The 24,786-nt window shown below is 33.6% G+C and overlaps 1 protein-coding gene across 7 annotated transcripts in view; it reads right to left on the bottom strand.

Moving 5' to 3' along the window:
* KMT2E (lysine methyltransferase 2E (inactive)) overlaps positions 1 to 24,786 on the bottom strand; it is an 86,805-nt gene that overhangs the window by 43,303 nt on the left and 18,716 nt on the right. For 4 of the 7 annotated variants that reach the window (XM_056800859.1, XM_056800861.1, XM_056800860.1 and 1 more), the window contains exons 2-3: positions 19,868 to 20,052; positions 453 to 567 (exon numbers count right to left, since the gene is read on the bottom strand). In XM_056800859.1, coding sequence (XP_056656837.1) covers positions 453 to 567; positions 19,868 to 19,938 — 186 coding nt within the window. In that variant the 5' untranslated portion in view covers positions 19,939 to 20,052. Of the gene's footprint in view, positions 1 to 452; positions 568 to 10,008; positions 10,084 to 14,099; positions 14,267 to 19,867; positions 20,053 to 24,786 lie in introns of those variants that run through there. The other 3 variants (XM_056800863.1, XM_056800864.1, XM_056800865.1) reach the window with 3 other exon arrangements.

Below are 24,786 nucleotides of genomic sequence, written 5' to 3'. Positions count from 1 at the left end.
TGTGCCACTTTTACAACCTTATCTTCAGGCCACACCAAAATTAAAAATATAAGACATCCCCACTTGTCACAAATCTCTACCATTAGCACTGCAAAGAGCAGAAATACTATGAAGCCAATAACAGCATTTGTAGCAATAATGAAATCACGAATATCGCCACATGCTTATATTTTCTTACTAGATGTCAAGCTCTGTTTTTAAGATTAGGTTTTCATAAATCTATGCATATTCAGGTCCCTCCCCCCATTTTTCTTGCTCAAATAAACAAAATCTCTAAAGTATTCCACAGTCAATTAGCCTCAAGATTATAAACTCACCTACTGCTACAAAATCAAGTCAAAAATAGTTAATATTTTAAAATGCAAACTAGACACACTTTAAACATCTTCCCAGAACTAACGGATTTAAAAATCAAAATGTCAAAGGATTATTTTTAAGTGCATGACACTTACCGCATAGGGCAAACCAATATAACTGTGTGAATGATGCGAGCTGCTGGTATATAACTGATGTGGATAACTGTTGGATTTCTCAACTACCACAGGGCTAGCTTCTACGGATTCTGGTCTGGGGAGAGAGAGAAAAGAAAGCAGAAAGAGGAAGAGAGAAAAAAATGAGAATAAAGGAAGAAGAATGATAAAGATAGGTCAATCAGAGATGAAGGAGGTAGGAGTGAGTGATAGAGGGATAGATGAGAGATGGGGGAAGAAGAGAAAGGAAGGAGGGGGGAAGAAAGGCAGGGAGAAGGGAGAGGGGGAGGGAGAGAAAGAAGGGAGGGAGAAGGGAGAGAGAGAAAGGGGGGGAGATAGAGAGTGAGAGAGAGAAAGAGTGAGAGAGAAGGAGAAAGAGGGAGGGAGAGAGAAGAGAGGAGAAAAGTTGTATCAAACAGAATGTCCTTCATTTTCTCATCTACTTTAAGTCAGCTCATTAAGGCCCACCATTCATATTAAAATGCAGTTCTACTTCTATAAGTGGTTTACAATGATGAACAATTCCAAACAATAATGTCTACTACTTAATAGACTTTAAAAAACTCTTCCATTCCATCTGGCCCCCAAGTTTAATAGAATACCTCTCTCATCTCATTTGATATGAAAAAGTTAGTTAATGCCAAAGACTCTGAAGATTTGAATCAAAGTTTATACAGCTCTCCAGCTGTAGGTTATATACATATGGAGATATGGAAATATTTTCAAGATTGCAAACCAGATGCACTTGATCCCCAAATCAGAACTCAAAACCATGCATTTTGATGCACACAAAGCATTAGTGATAAGGGCTTATGACAGAAGTGGGGAAATGAGTAGGAAACAGTAGCTACAGGAGTGTTGGCCTGTTAGATATTAATAGCCCTCAGCTTCACTGAAGGTGACTGGACTTGGTTGTTGCTGATATTAGAACTGGGTTTAATAGATCATGCACTACAAAGTTAGCAACTTGGTTTAGCTCCTTTAATGTATCATATATTTAATGTACTCCTTTAATGGCCAAGGATTACCACCATTATTACCCAGATTTTTTTGATTCCTCTCTCAGCCAATTCCTTTCCTATAAAACACTAATTTCCTCTCCCAAGGATACCATACAGATACAAGGGAAAGGACTCTTTCATACAGACTTAAAAAAAAAAAATAGCTGCCATGCATGATAGCCCTATCTTTTCATCTCTTTCAAAATATGTCTTAAAATTGTTTTTCTATAGAAAACCTTTAGGATGAATGTTTTCTCCCTTATCTTAAACATCCTCAGTATTCACAATAGTACACTCCAGACAGGCAAACATTTTCAGGAGTCTCAATTGCTAAAAATCAACCAATTATATTCATGCTATTATAACATTTACCAGTCAGACTATCCCTTAATGTGTTCTTTCCAAAAAGCTCCCTCTCTCACCTACTACCACACAATCTTTCTCTGGATTTTCCTGATCCAAGTTATAAATGGCAGCAACAGAAGAAGTGGGCAGCTAATATAAGAGAAGAAAGAGTAAAAAGAAAAAAGTAGCATCCTAAAGGTAATCCCCTAAAAGGAACTAAGAAAGCAGACTTTATTGTATGGCTAGTAAACTAATTATAGAGACCTCTCCAAAATGCTGCATTACTGAAATAGAGAACTTCTCAAGATGGCTATTTGAAAGACTATAGACAAATTTTAGCATACTTGCTTTATTAAAAAGAGATGAGTTACTTAATGTGGTCTTATTATTTATACTTAATTATGGCTAATAAAAGGTTTTAATTAAGTAGTGGTTTAAAGAAACAGTCCACTAATATAAGATCAAAGTGAAGAATTATTCCCAGGATGGAAGGATATCTGCTATCCAGCACTCTCTTCATCTTGGAATTTGACACTATGAAGTAGTAAAAGAGCTTAAAAGATGAAATCAATAACTACAAAAAAAAAGGTGTTTGTTCATTTCATATTTTAATCAGTTATGCCTTGCAAAGTAGTGTAAAAAGTGAAGCTAACTACTACCTATGTGGCATCATAAAACGAAGACTTTCCAAGACAAAAGAATGACACAAAGTTGTTAAAGAGAAATTTATGTCGAAACAAACAAAAAAAACCCCAAAACAATAGAAAAGCAAATCAAACATCCTGACCTGCCACCCCCAGCAATCATATGGTTTTAAATGTCTCTTCAAATACCTATGAAAATTTCCATGGAATTTAGATGACTTTCTGAATTTAATGACCTTAAGGACACTCATTAATCTCAATTGCTCAAGAAATCAGGCAAGAAACACAAATTGGGTAACTTTGCACTATTCACTAAAATATTGAATTTGAAGTGTGACTGGCTTCTTTGTTGTCCCAATCAATTGATAAACAATTTCAAAAGCATTCTGTGGCATAATACAAATACATACACACTCTCAGTGATACTTATGGTTGAATATAGGGTACTTGTGGTTAATGGTATGCAAAGTTATTCATTGGTAAAAGTTGTTTATAAGAACCCAATTTCCTATGTAAATATTCTTTAGGAAAATCAAGTCAATTCATATCATTCTGATCTTGGCTTCTAATTACATGTGAAAGAATTACCTATATATATTGATTCTCACACTGTCCAAATGCAGCTTTGAATCAAAGACATGATTTGAAACTTAGAAATGAAAAGGTGAAAAACCCTAACAAGCTAGCTTATGTGATTTAATCACAAAGACTACAAATTTCTTGATTTCAGAGCCCAGAGCTTGTTTCCCAGCATGTGTTTAAGTTCCATGACAACTACATTTTAGGATCAAAGACATGGGCTTTGTCTTACAGGATTGGCAATAAAGAATCTCCTCCCTCTAAAATGACCCCTTATTGTGGCAGAGTTCACCTTATTTTTAACCATTGCTGCTTTTAATGCAATCTTTTTTTATTCATTGATAAATGAATGGACCATTAGATTTTTCTCACAGAAATTGTAACGTTGCCGATAAATGGAAGAATGATTCACAGATTACATTAGACACCTAAATTATGGAGCTGTTTTCATCAGGAGCCCAAAAGCAATAATAGAAAATACTTGGTCATTTCACTTTGCTAGGTTCATGATTATAAGCCAATAAGACAACATAAGAGAACTGCAGATGACATACTACCATGATGAAGTAGAAAAGTGAAGCTCTATTAAGAACTTGACAAGAAACTTCAAACTAAGTTGTCATACATTTTGATGTTTTTCAACTTCATTGAGAAAATGGAGAAAAGAGGAAAAAAAGCAAAAACAAAGTTGGAAGATTCAGGAAATTGAAGTGCAAAGACTTGAAGATTAAAAAATATAGCACATTCCAATAAGAGAATAAGAAGATGCTAAGAGCTGTAAGCATCAAAAAGCAGCAGTAGCAAGGAAAATATACACATACAATAGACTTTTTCTTAAGAGAATATACGGTTAAGTATATAACAATCACTTCATAATCAGTTGTCTTTGAGCACTCAGTTGGTTATGGCAAAAGTCAAAAAGTAAACACTGAGTATAAAAAGTTTAAAGTATATTTACATAGGATTATATTTACTCCAGCTGGAGACTTACTTAAAAAAATTTGATTCTGAAATTTGGACATAGACAAAAGTAAAGTCACTGACTTTCAAACAAAGAATATATTGGACAAAACACTAGATTTGGAAGCAGAGGACCTCAATTCAATGCCTAGCTTTGCCAATTTGTGTGACCTTCCAACAAGCCACTTTATTTCTCAGTAAGCTGGTTTTTTAACTGCAAAATCCAGTGGCGTTTTTTCTCAATCTCTTGAGTTCTTTCCAGTATTTGAAATTGCTAACTAGTTCTTTCCTCTTGCAAACTTTCTCTTTCTATAAGATTTCAAAACATATCACTTTGTCTTGGCTCAGCTCCTCACTATCCTTTCCTAGTTTCCTTTACTAGATCACCATCATGCTCCCTTAGTATAACCAAGGCTCTGTTTCAAGTTCACTTTTCTATTCATATGCCCTCCCAGTAATCTCATCAATTTCTTATGAGTTTATAATGATCTCTATACATATAACTCTCAGATACACTCTCCTGGCTTCCAGGTCTCTTAAGACTCTGCCACAAACATCTCCACTTCATCCTGTCCAAAACAATTCATCTTTACTTATAAGCCTATCTATCTAACACATATCCCTATTCCTTGAGAAGCACTTTACTCCGAAGAGCTCAACGTTATACATTTTAATTTTATATCATATGCAAATACCTATTTAAATTATAATGATCATAACTAAAGTTTATTATAAAATACAATTGCTCTGCTTGGCATTTAAAGCCCTTCACAAACTGGTTCCAACCCTTCCTTCCTGTACTTTACTGTCCAGACAAACTGGCCTTACTGTACCTCTTCATCCCCACCTCTTAAAATTTCTGGTTTCCTGTAAAACTCAGATTAAATACTGCTTTCTAAGTGAGACTACTCCTGATCTCCATGTTCCAAAAGCAGTGTCATGTACACAGTAGGCACTTAATAAAAGTTTGGTGTAATGATTTTAGTTAAGCTTCACAACCTTGTGAGGTAAGTATTACTATAACTACTGTTTACATTTTACAGAATGATTTGCTTGTGGTCACATGACTAGTAAGTATAAGTGAAATTAAAAATGTAAAGAGCAAGCTTTCCTAAAAGTTTTCAAGCTGACAAAAGTGATGTGAAGTCAGGAATATAAGATCCTACTGTGGTTATTCCTTATGGATCTTAAGAAAGTATTTTGCCTGAAATAAGAATTTATTTTTCAACAAGATATGTCCCTCTTTTATTCCAAAATCATACAAAAATACCATGGTACTTGATTACACAGATAAACTTTCCCCCCTACCAATGATTAACTTCAAAAAAAGCATTAAACAGGATAATGAATATGGTTATGCATACGATAATATATATATACACAAGCATATGCATATATATCCTTACAAGTCTATATAAAAGGTAGTCATTATTATCATTATGCAGAAAATATTCCATATCTATGGCAAGTCCAAAAGGATTTTTTATTGATAGTTACTGTAAAGCTACCCTAGTCAAGTCCGTGGCAATGTGAGACAATTGTCTTAAATATTACTAATCTAATGGAGAAAAATTTCACAATGACAAAAACTACATCTGTGAACACACAGGTACATCTTTTTTTTTTTAAGCCCTTACCTTCTTCTGTCTTAGAAACAATTATAAGACAAGAAGAGTGGCAACGGCTAGGCAATTTGGGTTTAAGTGATTTGCCCAGGGTCACGTAGTTAGGAAGTACCTCAGCTCCGATTTGATTCTAGGTCCTCATTACTCTAGTCCTAGTGCTCTATCCACTGTGCTACCTAATTCCCCCTTTCCCTTTCATCTTTTACATACACTAAAGATGGATGGTTCAGAAATGGAAAAAAAAGTAGTTTAGGTGAGATGGCAGTTGTAAATTATACCATGCGTTTTCTATAATGTCAAAATATCTGTTGTCATATAAAACCATTTAATACTATTAAATTAAAACCATTCAATCAATACAGGAACCCCAACTTAAGACTATCACATTACCAAAACAAAGTGTATTATAATCATGTTTTATTCTTCAGAGGAATAGATTTGAGTAAAGAAAATATTAAATACAAAAAAATCAATTTAACACTTTCCTATGAATAATAATACTCTATGACTTTTGAGTATATATCTGTGATTTCATTGAAGTAAAGTACTCACTCCAAAGTGGGGAAATTCTGTGTACCAATGAAAATTGACAACTCTTCCATAACTGTCTTACAGAGTTGCCTGGAGAACTTAGTCCTGTGCCATGGTCACATAGCATAGGACCTGGGTTTCAGGGCAAAACTTCAAACCATTTTCAACATCATCAACCATCAACTAATGAAAAAAAATGTAATGGTTAAATTGTTTTACAACAATATTGTACTTATTCACAGTTACTTTAAAAATATAGCCAAGAGACCAGAAGAAAAAGTCTCCACAGTAAAAACAGATTCCACAAAGTAGTTTAAAGCTCACAATCTTTATTGACAGAAAAGCCCATCTGACTCTTACTCACAGCTTAGTTCAGACAAAAGTATGGTTAGAAGCAGTAAATTAGGGGGGTCGGATATATACACTACTAGACAGGTCAAGTAATACCATAAAATATAAATGAGAAAAAAAACCTCTATCCCAAGCATAAATTACTGTGTCCTACAATTTCCCTGCCCATCCCATACCACATAAAAATCATTTAGTCTGAGGTATATTTCAATAACCTATGAGGACAAAACCATTCTACTATAAAAATCAACTTTATGCCATTCCTTTAATCTAGACAAATAATAAGGTAAATGCATAGTGGCACTAACCTAAATCTACAAACTGGACGAGGTAACATTTGACCAAGATCTCAAAAGGCATTACAGAACATTTTGTGTCTGTTAAAATATGCCTACTGATACAAATTAACACTATGCTTAGAGATCAGTGAATTTTTAATGTTATTGCCTTTCTTCACTTCTAGAGCAAGGATTTTTAACCTTTTTTGTTCCATGAATCCATCCTCAAAATTTTTTTTTTAAAGAAAATCAATGGAAGAAAAGGATTAAATTCATCTAGAGATTGTGGAGAATAGAGATGTAATGTTTTCCTTATCAAGCTCTTGGATTTCCTGACACCAATCCATAGATATACCCTTTTATAAGCTTATCAGTGGTTCTCTGCGGTCCACATAAAATTATGACTGCATTCCCTGGCAGTTAGGTTCCTAGTGATCTGATTAAATTCTATATTTCCAGAGCTATTTTATACTCTTTCTTCAATGTATTCCAGTCAAACCAAACTCTTTCCTCAACCCTCAACAACTAATTCTTACTATTTCTGATAGCTAAAATATTCAGATGAGTCTCATAACATCATATGACCATGGATTTGGAGCTAGAAGGGACCTTGAGATCATCCATGGCAAGGGTCTAGCACAAGGGCACATGAGTATTAGGGAAAGATTAGAATTCAAACCAAAATCTCTTTCTTCAATTACTGCCTCTAGTATTCATTTCATCTCCCTTAAAAAAAAAAATGAAATTGAGACAGGAAAAGTTCTAGGAAATCCTGTTTTGTTTTGTTTTGTTTTTTAATATTTAATGTTATGTTGTTAGGTGAATTTTTTATAAATGAATAAAAGTGCTGGGATAAATACAGTTTTTTAAAACTTACAAAAAGCATCTTTTGGCCAATACTAGTATTAAGAAGAGGTTACGAACCTCATCCTGTTCCCACAGTGTTTTGAATTCTTTGGCCAAGTATTTTTGGAAAGCTTTTCATTCTTCTCTGGTGGGAGACTGGGCATTCAGTAAGGTGACATGTTAAATATGCTATTATATTTTTAATGGATCAAGATTTTCTGAGCAATCATGAGCAACAGTTTTATCACAATAATGTTCTAATTCAGCTTTATTTGTTGAATTTTCAAGACTATTTTTAAAAATCTGTATTTCTAACATAGGGATTTATCATCTACTAGTTTATATAAAGCAAGCTTCTAAAATAAAACTCACCAAGAGGTTGTGTCTGGTTATTTGATAGGTGCTAAATTTTTGAAAACTTAAAATGATTGGTTCAGTTTCCTGAGTCTTCAGTGATTAACAAGTCTAAACCCCTCAGGGATAACCCTTATATAATTTCTGAGGCAATGTGATTAATTGCCATCAAAAGTCCCTCCATGAATATAAATAAATCTGTATGGATCAGTTGACACCTCTTTGTTGAAGTATTTTTAGTTCAGTTCATATGGGCCTTTAGATCGTAGCTGTTTCAGATGCTCCATTTGGAGGTAAACTTCTCTCAAATTACATTTGACAAAGACAAAAACATTGTACCTGTGATTAACCTTTATTAATTTTTAATGACATTTGTTCTAAAAGTATTTCTGTAAATTTTTAACCTGTTTATTATTTTTTCTGACAACAGCAACAAATTCTCTTTTTGACAAGGATGTGGTAATCTTTCTATAAGTGATAGGCCCTGTGATTATTTATTATAGAATGGTTTTTGTTAGAATGCTTTCCAAATCTATTATTGTCCATTTTATTGTTTCAAAAGTGTACATTATTATTAAGATCACTTGGGATTCTCAAAGTACTGAGTTACATATTTAAAAGTTTGCCAAGTGCTTATGCACTTGTTCCTCACAACAACCCTGTGAGGTAGGTAATACAAGCATTATCTTTATTTTACAAAGATGTTAAGTAACTTGCCCATCATGATAGTGGTAGTACTGAAGGCAATGATTCAAATTCATCTCTGTAGATTCCAAGTCCAGTGCTCTTTCCATTATTCCATGTTGCCTCTCAAATTTTAACCTATATTTAAGTTAAAAAACATAACTACACAAGTTTAGGATGGGGGAAACCAGGGAGCAACAGTTCACTGGAAAAAGATTTGGGGATTTTAGTAACCTCCATGAATTAACAATATGACATGGCAGCCAAAAAATGCTAATGTTACCTTGACCTGAATGAAAAAGACCATCAGTCCTAGTCAAGACCACATTCAATTCTGGACTCCATATTTTAGGAAGGGTACTGACAATAGTCTAAGCCCAGAAAAAACAACTAAGATAATGCAGGTACTAGAAACAAAGCTATACAAGTACTGGTTGAGAGAGCTTGGGATGTTCAGGCCAGATAAAAGACTTGTGGGGATTGATAGCTATCTCCAAGTATTTGAAAGGACACTAGGTAGAAGGATTAAATTGTTCTGCTTGCCCCTAAGGGAAGAAGAAACAACAGGTACAAGCTGCAAAATGGCAGATCTCAGCTCAATTCAAGGAAAAACTTCCTAACAATTAGAGCTGTCCAAAAGCATAATAGGCAGCTTTAGAGAGGTAGTGAAATCCCTATCACAGGAGATCTTCAAGAAGCCAGATGACCACTTGTTGGGGATATTGTGAGGGACCTCTGTTTGGACTAGAGAAAGATTTAGAATTGTAAGAAATTTGTGAAATAACCTGTTCCAAGTGATTTCCACAGAAAGTTAAGTAGTAGTCCCTTTCCAAATCTGGAATTCTGTGAAACTGGTAAACTGAACCCACTCTTGTTCCTTTCTGCTTTTGTTTACAATGCCTTAGAAAGTTCTCCTAACACCACCTTTCCACAAAGTTTTATCTTCAAAGCCTACTTTATTTGTTACCTTCCCTGACTATCCCAGATGCAAATTATCTCTCCCTTTGTCCTTTAAAATCCATTTTTTCTGCACTATACATGTCACACTTACTCATTGCATTCCTTCATGTCTATCTCTCCCCACCGCCAGAATTATTAAAAGAGGACAGCATGACCCACAGCACCAGCATACCTACATGGACATGGTAGGCATTTAAATATCAAGAATTTTCATATTCCCAAACAAAACCCTATCATTATAAGTGAATAATTGTATAATTCTAAATACAGTGAAAGCTATGAAAGCTAGGTCATCAACAAATTTTATCTATGTTTATGAAATTTAACAAGGTCTTAAGCAAACTTCACAAAGGGTGTTACTTAGGGTTCTTATTGCCCACCTCTGGGAATTCCTTGTTGGGAGTCAGTGCTGATAAGTTCGGATGGCAGACCCGTGTTGCTTCTTACTTCCTTCTCTAAGGGAAAAATTATGTAAGGAGATACCAGGGGAACCTTGAGATCTTTGTAAATACAGCAATAAAATTATTGTAATTTAACAACAATAACAATATCAAATAATAATATCAAGTGATATTAAGTTTTGCAAAATGTTTATTTCCTCACAACAACCCTGAATATCTCTCCTTTACAACTAAGTAAACTGAGGCTTAGTGAGGTCAAGTGACTTATCCAGGGTCACACTACAAGTGCCTGAGGTAAGATTCTTATTTGAAATTCTCTTTACTCCTAGGGTTCTAATCTTTCCACTATACTACTTTGTTTATCCAGATGCTACTTTATAACCTTGCCATGAAGGGGAAAGGGAAATGGTTAATAATTACATAACCAAGTTTAAAAGGAGATTTAAAATATTTAACAACATTACTTTAAGAATCAATATTTCTGACCCTGGGCAAGTCACTTGACCCCCATTGCTTAGCCCTTACCACTATTCTGCCTTGGAGCCAATACACAGTATTGACTCCAAGACAGAAGGTAAGGGTTTAAAAAAAAAAAAAGAATCAGTATTTGAATGGGGTAGGAATTAAGTGACCAGTTGTAAAAGGAAGGTTATAACCTTTTACCTTATTACTCCCTAAGAACTGATGTTTGAATTGGAGGACTCATCCTGATTGTGGGATTTACATTCTGTCCTGTAGATGTCCTATGATTAAATTTAATTCTCATCACTCAAGCTGGAAACCAGGGGGCTAATTTCCATAGGAAAGAAGCTAATGAGGTCAGGGAAGTGACACTAAAGACCTATAACCTGTCCTGAGATCTTCCATACATGCTGCAAGCTATCTTGGAGCATAACTAGTCTGCAGAGGTAGAAGGTAAGTGCAAAAAAACTTCAGAGTATGTAGGCCTTGCCTGACACCTGTCAGGAATACTTGAAGCAAACTGACTCTACCCTTCTTCATGCCTATTTTATGGAAACTGAAAAACTATATATGATCCTTGTTTGCTTTCCCTGCCAATAACATGAATGTGGGAAACCAGCTAACTTTTGGTGGTCTCAGAAAGTTCTTATACTATAGGAGTAGTACAAACATAGATTAAGAGGTGTCAGACAGAGTCTAGGAAAACTGTATATCAGGTCTGAGGGAAGTCTCTTTGAAGGACAATTACCGTCTCCTCCTTCTATGGCTTCTCTTGGGTACACTTCAACTCCCTCTCTTCCCTTATAGCCAGTCTCTTACTTTGCTGCTACTTCCAGGTGTGATTGTTTTTGAAGGCCCTATGCCACCTCAATCCAAGTTAAAATGTACTATAATTTAAAAGGCAAAACCCCACAATTATATTAGGCACTATTGATCTGTCTGATTTTTTGATACTCTCCCTTACCACCAGTCATACACACAAAATTACAACTAAAGAATAGGAAGGCCAAAAACTAGTTTCTATGTTATTTCTTTATAGATAAAATGTAATTTGTTTTAAAAATGTATTGTGGCCAAATGGCAATCAGTAATTTAAAGATCATACAGCTAACTAGGGAATGGTTATTTACTTAAAGGTTCTATTAACACTTTGAATCAGAACTCAAATTTCCTATGGATTGAGGAGACAATTTTTTTTTTTGCTTCCCAGAAAAGTTGTGTGTGTGTGTGTGTGTGTGTGTGTGTGTGTAGAACACTTTATCCTAGATCATTGGCTTTTAAATTTAGGTAATAAGTCCAAAAGGTTCTCAAACTATTTTCTAGAAAAGCTGTTGAACATGCTCTGTCCATAAAATCTTTTTCAGCTACATACAGGGCAGGAAGAAGCTGTGCCTTCTGCCTCATCTCATAATGGAGTAAATGAAACCTAAGTTGCATGAGGACAGCAGAATCTGTGGAGTCTTTAAATCTACTTCTTTTCAAACTATTTTGATAGAGAAATATAAAATGCATATGATGAGGGAGAACCAAGAATTATTTCTGTAGTTTTTGGCCAAAGAACTGAAAATAGTAAACATAACAAGGAACTAGCACTCTAATTTTTTTTTATCTCCTCTTTAAATAGTTTTCACTTCATTATTAGTTCAAAAACAATAATTTCCTGCCTATAAGGAAATTGTAAGAATTAAGTTAAGCTTCATAAAGAAAGAATTTCAAGTGCTTATATCCAGAAATTATGAGTGACTGAAATGAAAGGGCTGGAAACAAGAACTCCAAGATATAAGAAATTTCCTTTAGGAATTAGAACAGTATCATTCCTTTCTTCTAACATTAGGGAAAGAAGAGTAGCATAGACAAAAAGGCAAAAAAGAGCAAAAACTCAGTATCACTAGAGGAAATTTATTTCATATACCTAGATTCCTAGAATTTGTCATTAAAATTTCTGCTATCTATTCTACCCCAATCATCTTATCTAGTTAAGCTTCAGTATAAACATCAAACTATTGAGTAATGACATAATATACCTTATATAAGTATGGTGGGCCTTTCCCTAGAACATGATGTTTTAGCTGGCTTATTCTAAACTGACAAAGGAGTAAAATAACCCCTAAAATTCTCAATACTGCCTAATATATTTTCAGACAGTTGAAATCTTTGAAATAAACCTGTTACTACCATTAAAAATAGAAGAATTAAACATTAAAATGTTGTACATATTGAATGGGGGAGAACCCCCAAAACTCAAATTATGCAATGCTTCTAGTGTTGAGCTTATTATAGCTAAATTATATAGGACTGGTTCTATAAAGGGTTGTCTACAACCAGCTAAATGAATTATATTTAACTAATCAAGCTAGAAGTGAAGTGGCCTTATAAGTCAGTAAAGCCAGTGCTTAAAGTATGGTCACAGTAAGGCCTTCTATATGTCAATGTCTAGTGGCTAGATGAACACAGTTCTAAGTCTGACACCACACCATTTGGACAAATAAGAATTGGATAGATATGTTATTTATACGTGTGTGTGTGTGTGTGTGTGTGTGTGTGTGTGTGTGTGTGTATATTGGGGGCAGGAGGGGAGACTGAAGAAAAATAAAATTCCAAGCGCATTATTAACTCAGAAATTCATAATTGGAGTTTAACTATTAAAGGCTCCTCAAAAAAAAAACACAAAATAATTTGACTGTCATAGAATAGCAAATTAAGACAGTAAGGGAACTATACATTGTATAGTCCAAGTTTCCTATTTTTCAAAGGAAAAACAAGTGCATGATTGAGGTTAAATGACTTACCCACAATGACAAAAGTAATAAATGGCAGAGCAAAGACTAATCATAATAAGACCTTTGGCAATTTAAAGTACATGGCTATTCAACAGTTTAAGAAAATCTTAATTAGTATCAAAACTGATAAAAATTAATTATAAATATCATTTCACATTAAGAAATGATCGTTCTAAAAAGCAACATCTTAGAAATATTTAAGTAATTTATTAACTACTAAATTTAAGTTTGGGGCAAAGAAATAAAGTTGTCAGGTTCTGTTGACAACTAAATGCCAACCACATTTTAAAATAAAGCAGTTCTCAAAGTGAATGGAAAATATTCTTATTTACACAAACCTCAGTATCCTAAGACATAAACCAGTCATTTAAAATTTACTTCACAATCTCTAGCTCTACCAAATTCTGTCAGTAGATGGCCCTAGTGAAATCTAACAACACCAGTGATGAAAAACATACATTGTAAAAATGTATCATAGAATCAAAATATTCAAATGATAAAGGGATCTCAAAGATAATCTAGTTCTACCATTTAATTTTACAGATAAAGAAATACAGGTTCATAAAGGTTAAGTGACTTGCCCAAGGTCACAGTAAGTTACTGAGTAGTAGCAGAAGAGTAATAGAACCATAGATGTAACTCATGTTTCTAATTCCAATATTCTTTAACATGACACATTCAGTCTGCAAAAACATACAGATTTTATAGCAAATAAAAGTAAATTTCCAATTTATTTTTCTGACTGAACCTGTGATTTCATATGTGTAGGACACTCTTGATGAGGAACTTCATCTACCAATTCAAATCAGCACCTTCTCTGCAACTTACAGTCTTAGAGAGTTGCCTGGGGCACTGAGAGGTTAAGTGACTTGCCACACAGCCAGTATGTGTCAGAGGCGGGACTTGAACCCAGGTCTTCCTGACTCGGAGGCCAGCTCTCTATCCACTATGCCACGCTGCCTCTCACTTCCAATCTTAGAATATAAAATTACAGCCTAAAATTAGAGGGAAAGGGACATAGGGAAAATATAATTTAGGCTCAATACAAAATATCAACTACTTCAAAGGCACTACTATATTTCAGGTGAGAAAAACTACAAAAAACTATTTCATTATTAAAATGTGTAAATATGACTTCCATTTTAATGAAAACATTTTCATAGTTTTGGTTCATTAAATTTTCGTCAAAAAGCATTTACATGATATCACCAACTACATTTGTTTAGTGCTTTACTTAGACTTTATAGAACACTCTCCAATAAACTTTCTTACTTTCACCTTATAATAAATCCCATGAGGTAGACCGGACAGATATTAATATTCCCATTTTAAAGATGAGAAAGCAAGCCCAGAGGTTATAAAATTATCAATGTCACATAGCTAGGAAGTCATCTTCTACTACTCTAATACCCTCACCCCACCATATTGCTTCTGTTTTGAGAATATCACATGCATTCTTCTGTCTGAATCTATTTGTCTAAATCATTAGGCAAAACAATTTCTGGAATTCAGGTATAGTTTCTTTAAAGCTAATTAATAATATTGATAGCTAACATTTATTCAGCACTTTCAAGATTTGCAAAGCACTTTCATATTATTCCATTTGATCCTCAAAACAATCCTATGAGGTGTTAACATTCTCATTTTACAAATGAAGAAACTGAGGCTGAAAGAAGTTAAGTGATTTACTTAGGATCACCCAATTTGTGTGGGCATGATTTTACGCCATGATTAGCATTCTATATCACTGTCACCTTACAACCTTTACAAAGAAAAGTAAAATATATATTGCTAGAAATATTTCAAGTCTGCAGGGCATGGATATGATAATCTATTTTTCTCATTAAATTGGTAAATGTAAATTGCTTTGAATTTAGCATAAAGACATGTTATAGACATTCTATCCACATCTCCTTCTCTACTTTATTATTTTGTTTGGGTGCATTATTTGGCATTTTTACCTATTTTATGTTTAAGTGTTTAGGTTATCTAAAGTAGATAGGGGATCAAAGAAGAGGGGTGAATACTACCTAAGGCTAAACAAAAATTAGCAAAACTAACTATCTATTCAAGGTGACCCAGAAGTCTTAGTGAAATTTTAAACTATTAAAACTATAGTACAGGAACACTCTGTATTCTATAACTAGAACAGAATAAGAAACTATCATTTTTATGGAAACAAAATTTAGTTATTCTCAAGTACCATAACTTTGAGAAAGAATTATACTAAGAATTAGGATGGTTAGCTGAGGACACATTATCTTTTTGGTTATTACCAATTAAATAGTTCCAGCCCTGCCTTTACTCAGATGCAAGAAGGTCAATGTTGTTCAAAAACATGCCACTAATTTATAACATAACTAGGAAAAAGGCTTTTAGTGGAGTCTTAATTTTAGAGATTATATAGTGGCCTAGTAGAAATCTTTATGGTTGCTTTGATAATAATATGGCCTACATACTAGAAGAAAATAAGTACTTAAAAATAATAGTTTGCTTCCTTAAACAATATTCTGTGATTATATTGATCAACAAATATTTATTGATTGCTAATACAATAGCAAGAATGCAAAGAAGTATCACAAAGGGTCAACAGGCTTAAGGACCTGACAACTTTAGTTGGGGAAACAAATAGAAAAACGACAGATAAATGTCAGTAGTAAAATAGTGGTTAGACTAAAGCTGGCCTCTAGATCAGGAAGATCTACATGTAAGTCCTTCCTGTGACATGTTCTGGATGTTTAAACCTAAACAAATCAATTAATGTCTTAGTGCCTATAGGCAACAAAAATATACATTGCAGAGTAAGTACCAATCTGGTTAGAAAGAGTTCTTTATTAGGAATTTTTTATGCGAATTGAACCAAAAGACTGATCCATTAAAAAAAAATTCAAACTATGATAAATACCAAAGAATTAGAAAAAAACAAATATTATAGAAGAGGGAAAGACCACTCATAGGAGATGTGTCTTGAGGGATTCAAAAAAGAACAGCAAAAGAGGCCAAAGGCATCAAGTTTTGAAGAATGTTGCAGGTAGTAGACAATCAAAAAGCATATGTTCCAGGATCAGGGTTATTAGTGAATCACAACTTGTATAGTTTAGGGCTGGATAATTAGGACAAACTAGGCTGGGTCATGTCTTAATTATTAGGCTAAGGAATTTATACTTGATTCTCTATGCCCTTTTGGGAAGTCCTTTGGACCAAGAAATATGTTGCATGGTGTTTAGGAATATTAATCTGGCAGCAAAGTGCAGAAACCATTAAGATAGACAAGAAATAAAAAGGCCTAGGAGACCATTATGATCCAGGTCCAGGTATGATGTAATAAAAAGCTAGGCAAGAATGGCAGCTGACAAAGGGAGACTATAAAGAAAGATAACCAGAAAAGAAGGAAAGAATCAAGAGGATTTTGGGGAGAGGAGTCTAATTGACTAAGACAATGATGGTACCAAAGAAAGAATAACTAAATCCAAAAGAGGATGAACTGTGAAGAGAAAGGAGAATTGCTTTAATACTATGTGTTTAAGATTATGACTGAATGTGTCAAAATGGGTAAATTCCTATAGGCCACTGGAGATCAGGAACTGAAGTTTATAAAGGAAACCATTTCTCAAAGTGAGCAAATATCAGAAATATGACATTTTAAAACTGAGAAATATTTAATGATGACATAAAGTAGCTAGCTTTAGGATCAGTCATATTACCTTGCCAGATTTATACCAGTACAGCACAGATTTCTCATTTATTTGAAAATAGGTATAATGGTTCTGAAAATAATTTGCTTGTGAAAATCAAAAGTGCTTGCTGAGTATAAAAAGTATTTTAGATAGATTTATGCTTTTGCACTTTTAAAGAAATTTTATATTATGTAATTTAAAATTTTTGACTCAACAGAGTTTAAAAGATTTTAGAATAGAGGGAATAAAAAATTACTGATGGCTGTTAATCTAGCATATCTATGACTAGTTCATAACATCTATTTTGGGGTTCAAGTCTGGGACAATAAGTACTTAAGTACTAGAAGTGGCTATAAGTGGAGAAGAACAAATATCTACCTCTCTTTATAGAAATTTTCTAAAAAAAAAGTTAACCATATTGGGAAACTTCATAAATTGAACCATTTCCCCAATGATTGCCATCATAAAAATTTCATGTGTTAAATGTGCTTATAATAGGTAAGCAAATAATTATATTTCCTAACACACAGTAAATTCCCTTTTAAAAGTAAATAATCTTAGATTTGTGTAGTTCTTTCTAATTTATAAAGAATTTTCTTTATAAATCTGATCTTTTTTTTTTTTAAACCCTTACCTTCCATCTTGGAGTCAATACTGTGTATTGGCTCCAAGGCAGAAGAGTGGTAAGGGCTAGGCAATGGGAGTCAAGTGACTTGCCCAGTGTCACACAGCTGGGAAGTGTCTGAGGCCAGATTTGAACCTAGAACCTCCCGTCTCTAGACCTGGCTCTCAATCCACTGAGTTACCCAGCTGCCCCCTATTTTAACTGATTTTATCAACCTTGTGAAAGAGATAGATAATGCAAAAATTTCATTTCACTTCACAGCTGAAGAAACCAAGGCTTAAAGAGGCTAAGTGAGTTGTCCCCAGCCACGTAAGGTGAACCTTTAATGCAGGGATTTGAAGTTTACATCCAGTATTCTTTTCACTATACTCATTCCATACACTACAGCATATAGGGCCTATCATATAGTATGTACAGTGCCTACACAAATCATTTTATGTAGAACCTACAACAAGATTTCTAAAAAAAAAATTTAGTTTTAGGGGAGATTAATTTCTAATTAGATCTCTGAAGTCTTCCAAAGACTGTTTCCAGTTTAAGTTGTAAAAACTTTGCAAATGCCTTACTTAAATGCAATGTTAACAATCTACCCTCTTTATATATTAGTAGCATATATATACTTGCAAAGGTTGCTATGCTGAAAGCTGCATTACAGCATTAACAGCATCTCTGGATTTTTTCTAATAGAAAAAGGAGGAGGTAAAATCCTGTCCCAATAACTCAGAATTGCTATAGCATCAGAAACAACTACCTAATGCTTTCTGTATAGCAAAGTTTCTGATAACAACATAAAGTGAATTCTCTATCATTTTAAAATTCTAGTCACTATGTAACCTTGGGTAATTAACCTCTCTGGGCCTCAGTTTCACCATCTATAAAATGAACTGGTGAGATCTGATGATCCTTGAATTTACACATGTATCTTCTCATGTTCCTCAGCATTCAATAATACATTTCTGTCTCCTAAAATGCTACATTTTACTTTCAGGGCAACAGTAACATTATAAAAGGCAGACATTGTTTTTCCCTTTTTTATAGTCTATCACTTCAAAAAATTAGAGGTAGGTTGTTCCTCAGTAGTATAATGGCATAAAAAATACATAAATAATAAAAATCAATCCACCTGAGACAGTTTTGGGGCTCAAATATTAGAAAATTCTTAAATGTAGTGGATTTATATAAAATGTTCTTGAATGGTAGGAAAGCAGTGTCTCTCATTCATTTTTTTAAAAACCCATACCTTCCATCTTGGTGCCAAGGCAGAAAGAAGAGTGGTAAGGGCTAGGCAATGGGGGTCAAGTGACTTGCCCAGGGTCACACAGCTAGGAAATGTCTGAGGCCAGATTTGAACCTAGGACCTCCCGTCTCTAGACCTGGCTCTCAATCCACTGAGTTACCCAGCTGCCCCTCTCTCATTCATTTTTAATGATGAACTATTTACAGTATTTAGAAAAAGTATCATGATAGCTAAAACTAATAGCCAAGAATGAAAATTTTAAAGTAAGTTACTTTTACAATCTAAAGTAACTGGGTCCTCTTCCCATTTCAACCTCATGACTTCATTTGTATATAGACACATCTTATACCAGTGAAGATTAATAACTCTAACAGTCTTACCTCAGGGATTCATAACTTAGGGTCCAATAATTTTTTAAAAATATTTTGATAACTATCAAAGGAATCTATGACACAAAAAAGGTTAACAATTCCTTTCTTAGAATTACCTGGGATACTAAAGAGTTAAAAAAGGTCACATAATTTGTGTGTCAAGAAAAAGGACTCGAATCTAGGTCTTCTTAGCACGTAGGCTGTCAAGATAATCACTATTAAAATTTATATTAAAACTGGCTTAAAAATGTTTTTAAATGCCAGCAATATTATATAGGAAGACATTATAGAGCTAGGAAATATTTCAGTTCAAGTTAGTGATTAAAATTAATTAGAGCTAACAAAAAAGTAGCTGCTTTAAAAATATTTGTATTTCTGCAGTAAATGTCTGCAAAACAACAATGTGAGAAAAAATGTTTCACTTAAATAGTAACTATTTAACTAAAGTTAAGTACTTCCAATGGTACCTGCCCTCTAGTCCCTAAAGATCACAGAATACCAGAGTTGAAAGGGACCCCAGAGGTAATATAGTTCAGACTGTACCTGACCAAGAATGACCTCTACAACATCCAACAAATGGTCACCCTACCTTTATCTGAAAACCTCTAGTGGAGGAACACTCCTACCTCCCAGGGAAACCCATTCCACTTTTGGATAGCTCTAAATTTGGTTACAGTAATACTTACTCTGAGCCTGCAGCCATTTCCAAATATGAAGTTTCTGCTGTATCAACCCCCAATGGGATCACTATGCTCATGACGTTCGTTTCTGATAAATTCGATTACTACGGAGTCCTATGCATTGGTATCCAAAACACTGGGGCATGCCAGCCACAGTGCTCATTGCAAACATCTAAGTGCATCCACAAACCCTGTTTAAAAGAAAAAGGAACAAAAAAAACTTCAGAAATACTTTCATACATTTTTAGTAACAGGTGTGGCAAATAACTTAAAATGGGTAATAACTGATGCTTTAAAGTTTATAGAACCACATACATTAAAGCATTATAAAATGCTTTGAGGTCAAAAGAATCCTTTACACACCTCAACTCATTTGAAATAAGAAAATTTTATGCAACAATTAGCATCAAATGTTAATTGTTTCTGCAAAGATAAACTATTTCTTACTTTGGTTTATATGCCTCTTTTTCAACAATTGAGTATTCAATCCAGGGGACTATTAAACAGAAGAGAAATATATTTCTAGGTCATTTTCTTCTTGGAAAAAAAAATGAAGCAAACAATACAAACAGTAAACTATCATGCATTAAAACAGTGCTTTAAAGAGAGTATTAATGATTTCATTTTGAGAGCCATAACAATCCTGCTATGTCTCAATATAATGCTAACACATTTTAAATTTTCTCTTTAGAATATGTAACACTAAATATACAAGAGATGTAATGTGACTTGCATCTAATCCATTGTACAATGAAATACTTTATAATTTTTTCCTAATATGTGGACCAAGCAATACTAATGAAACATTCAAATCTCTGGGGTACAATTGAAAAAGTATAGGGAGTTTGGAATCTAAAGACCTGGGTTAACATTTCAACTGTTAAGTCACTCATGACCCATGTGATCTTGGTAAGTCACTTAACTACCCAGTAAGATGAAGGGGACAGGAAGGTCCTTCTAGTCCTAAATCCATTATTTTCTTATGATCCTACCTTCATGCATAGAAGAAACTAATAAAGCAATATTTAAAATACCCTTCTATCAACACAGATGAGCCCACATTCTCCAACTTGTAAAATTAAGAGAACTGCCTGGAGGAACTGAAAGGCAAAAAAATAGCCCAAGTTTAAACCCAGCTTGTACTGACTGAGGCCAACTATCTTCTATATCAAGTGGTCTCTCCATGTGGTTTACTCTCTATTAAAACATGTACATAATTCTTTACATGAATCGATTAACAAAGGTCTACCCACTCATGATTTCTTCTGTTGGAATTGAGAATTGGATAGTTCTTAAGGTACCATTTTAGATAAACCCACAGAATGGCATGAAACAAGTTTAAATACTTAATGTTTGTAATATTAGTTTATGTATTTATTATTCCTGAAACATAGGAAGACCCAATGTCCCTACTAACAGGCTCTATTTCTATATAGAAACTTGAAACAAGATTGAGAATGATGTCATATGGAAATACACACATGAAAAGTGTAATCAGGCTTCAACATAAGTCTGAATTCTAAGTAGTGCTGGGGCTCCTATACCTTCTAGTATAGGATTCAAGCATGGACATAGAATCAAAATTCTTCTAATTTTAAAAGCAATATTCCAGATGTCTAGATTATGCTATGACAGGTTACACTTAAATTACCCTATATTCTTCATTAAGCATTTAAATTGCTAAGATCTTCTTCCATTACTGGGGATAAAATTAAAATTTTCTGTAAGTACAACAAAAATCATGCAAATAAATAACAAGCATATACCACTTATTTTTTCCTTCATTCACTCAGAAAGGTTTGGGTCTAATAGGTAAAGTCTAACAAAACAAAAGTCCTCTTGGAAACTGCTAAAGTAGGTTTAAAAAAAGGGTTTATAATTCATCTAAGAGATATGAGACAAAGGTAATTTTACACATTTATAAATGTTTATGAGAAATAGGAACCAGAAATTTAATGATTTATTACTTGAAGAATATATTTAAGCCAAAATAACTATTTCCTATGTCAGGTTATAAACTGCTATATACTTAATATCATGCTAGTTTCCATATACAATTGTGATGTTAACAACTTGATAATCAAGTCAGCAAGCACTTACTGAATATTTACTATGTGCTGGGCATTGTGCATACATTGTAATCACTAGAATATACATGCTTGAATTATTTAAAAAATAATTTAGAGGTGGCAGCTGGGTAGCTCAGTGGATTAAGAGCCAGGCCTAGGGATGGAAGGTCCTAGGTTCAAATCTGGCCTCAGACACTTCCTAGCTGTGTGACCCTGGGCAAGTCACTTAATCCCCATTGCCTAGCCCTTACCACTCTTCTGCCTTGGAGCCAATACACAGTATTGACTCCAAGACGGAAGGTAAGGGTTTAAAAAAAAAAAATATATATATATATATAAGTAATTTAGACTAAATAGGTACTACTCCAGCCGTATTCTTTACTTAGCTATTCTTAGGACAATGGAATATATTTGGACAAGGATTGGGGATACAGTGTAGCTGTAGAATGAATGATAATGTCTAACAAGGAACTTTTTGACTTTATAACTACTATGCTCTAATCAAATGAATTAAAGTACCTACAAGCAATAAACATTACATTATGTAAAGTCATTTTTGTACAAAAATATAATGATTAAGACTTCAAAACTCCTTGGAGAAGCAAAATCTCCTTTTTATACTAGGAAAGGAACTAGGTACCAGTTATTGTTGACTTTTAACCAAGAGACTTCTACAGGACTATAAAAAAATTTTATATATCAATTTAGTTTTAAAAATTCCAAGTAGGTCAATATATCCAAATATATCCAGGAAACCTATCCTGCTTAACATACTAGGCCAGAAGTGTTCGTTTGTAGCATATGTTAAATATCTTGTCATTTTGTCTTCTAAAAAAAAAATAGATGAGACAAAGCAAAAAGTAGTTATGAGAAAAGACATAAGGAAATATGTCACAAGGTTAAGATACTAACAAAGGGGGTTACAGAAAGAGTTAACAAGAAACCAAATAACTGCCCTCAAGGCAAAATAACCTTTATTCTTGAAAAATCGAAGCCACTGTTAACTACAAGTTAGCAAACATGGAAAGAATAAAAAATTATATCCACTAAAGAAATAATGTAAAAGTTAATACCATGAGATAGGTGGTAATTCTGAGGTTCAAGAAAGAATATAAATCCTCACAAAACCTGTTATCTAGGTCTAGAAATGAAGTGAACACAAGGCATTGTGCTATTTTCCCCCCAAAGGATATAAAATTACTAAAACCAAAAGATTTTCTTATAAACTGAGGATTAAATTAGTTGTACATTTATGTAACTAACAGTGATTTGATGGCATAGAATGAATTTAAACAACTAAAAGTCAGGGGGGACCCTGGGATAAATTACAACCTTTTCAAGATTCTATTTCTTCATCTATCAACTTCAAATAAAAGACTATTCTAGAACTAAATTTCTAATTTTATGCATTAAAAGGAAAAATTAACTTTTCAAAACAGTTCAATGAGTTCTCCAAATATAATACATACTAGATGGTTCACTCCAACAAAGCACTAGTATAATAACATGATATTTCACATACCTTTGAAAAACAAATAATTCATCTTTAGCATGCCTACGATTCCTTCCACTACCACTTTCCTAGTTATCCTGTCTAAGATTAGGCTGTTACAGTGCTTCCTGAATACTTATCTGCTAGTTCAAAAAGACCCAACAGTAAATCAAAGAAATGACAGCCAAAATGAAATTCAACCTAGTATAAAAATCAAGTGGATGATAAGGATACACTAAGGAACTGCCAACATTCAAAAATTCTGCAACACCACTGGGTGTCCAAAAAAAGTTGGTATAGGGAGTGGGACAGGGTGAGGAAGGGGAATCACTCAAAGGAGAATCAGCACAGAGTATTCCAATTCTTTGAAATATTTGACAAAAAGCTGGATTTCTCTATAACAAGAGTCTCTAGAGAAGTTAATTTAGGAACAGGGCATTTAGGACTAAGGGAATTTCTAGAAGAATAAGAGGAAGAGATTACTATCACTTTTCCCATGGCTTTTGGTACTCCCTCCTATCATCCTAATGAGATCAGACTGTACAGAAAGGGTCCTAGATTATCCAATGTGCTTCACTCAGCAAGTGAGCTTAGTTTATCAGTTATGGGATGATGAAAGGTAGACAAATATTTTTATTGTATGGAACTTTCTAAAAGAACAAGTCTCTGAGCAGAAGTTTCACTGTACATAACTTTATAAATTTATATTTTTAAACAAAAGAGAAAATTAAAATTAATATTTAGTTAATTCCTATAACCTCTGAAAACATTATTTTAAATATTACAACAAATAATAGAATTTGGAAACTAAAGCAATTCTTTGTTATATAAGATGGAGCTCAGAGAAAGGGGAAATGGAAAGAGACAATGGGAAATCTAAGAAATGTAAAAGTAACATCAACAAAAATCTATTTAAAAAACTAAGTCAACATTAAGCTATATAATCCTTTAAACATTAACTACTACTGTCTAAATACCTTAATATGACCTCTCTCTGAAATTTTTTCTATATTACACTAATATAGTCCGCTATAGTTCCATATATAGTAAACATAAAATTTCCAAATCTTAACCTTATGTATAAGGGAATTAAGTGACTAGTGGAGTATTGTGGCACTTCATATGTCAATAACTTCATAAATTTCCCTTCAAATAAAAAAATTTAAACAAATCCTCAATCCTACAAATTCTAAAAGGAAATAACTTCCTAACTCAAAATGTGACACCCTTTTAAACATTTGCCAATGAAAACTCCTTAGGCCAATTAGCATAATATCATTTCGAAGAGGAGGAAAAGAAAAAAAATCAACCAAATGATGACTAACATGTTTCCTGATGTATATTATTTGAAACCATAAAAATGA

The sequence above is a fragment of the Monodelphis domestica genome, chromosome 5 (assembly GCF_027887165.1).
Source record: "Monodelphis domestica isolate mMonDom1 chromosome 5, mMonDom1.pri, whole genome shotgun sequence".
Lineage (NCBI taxonomy): Eukaryota > Metazoa > Chordata > Mammalia > Didelphimorphia > Didelphidae > Monodelphis > Monodelphis domestica.
The sequence above is the reverse complement of the archived record's forward strand: the minus strand, read 5'-3'. Positions and strand labels throughout refer to the sequence as shown.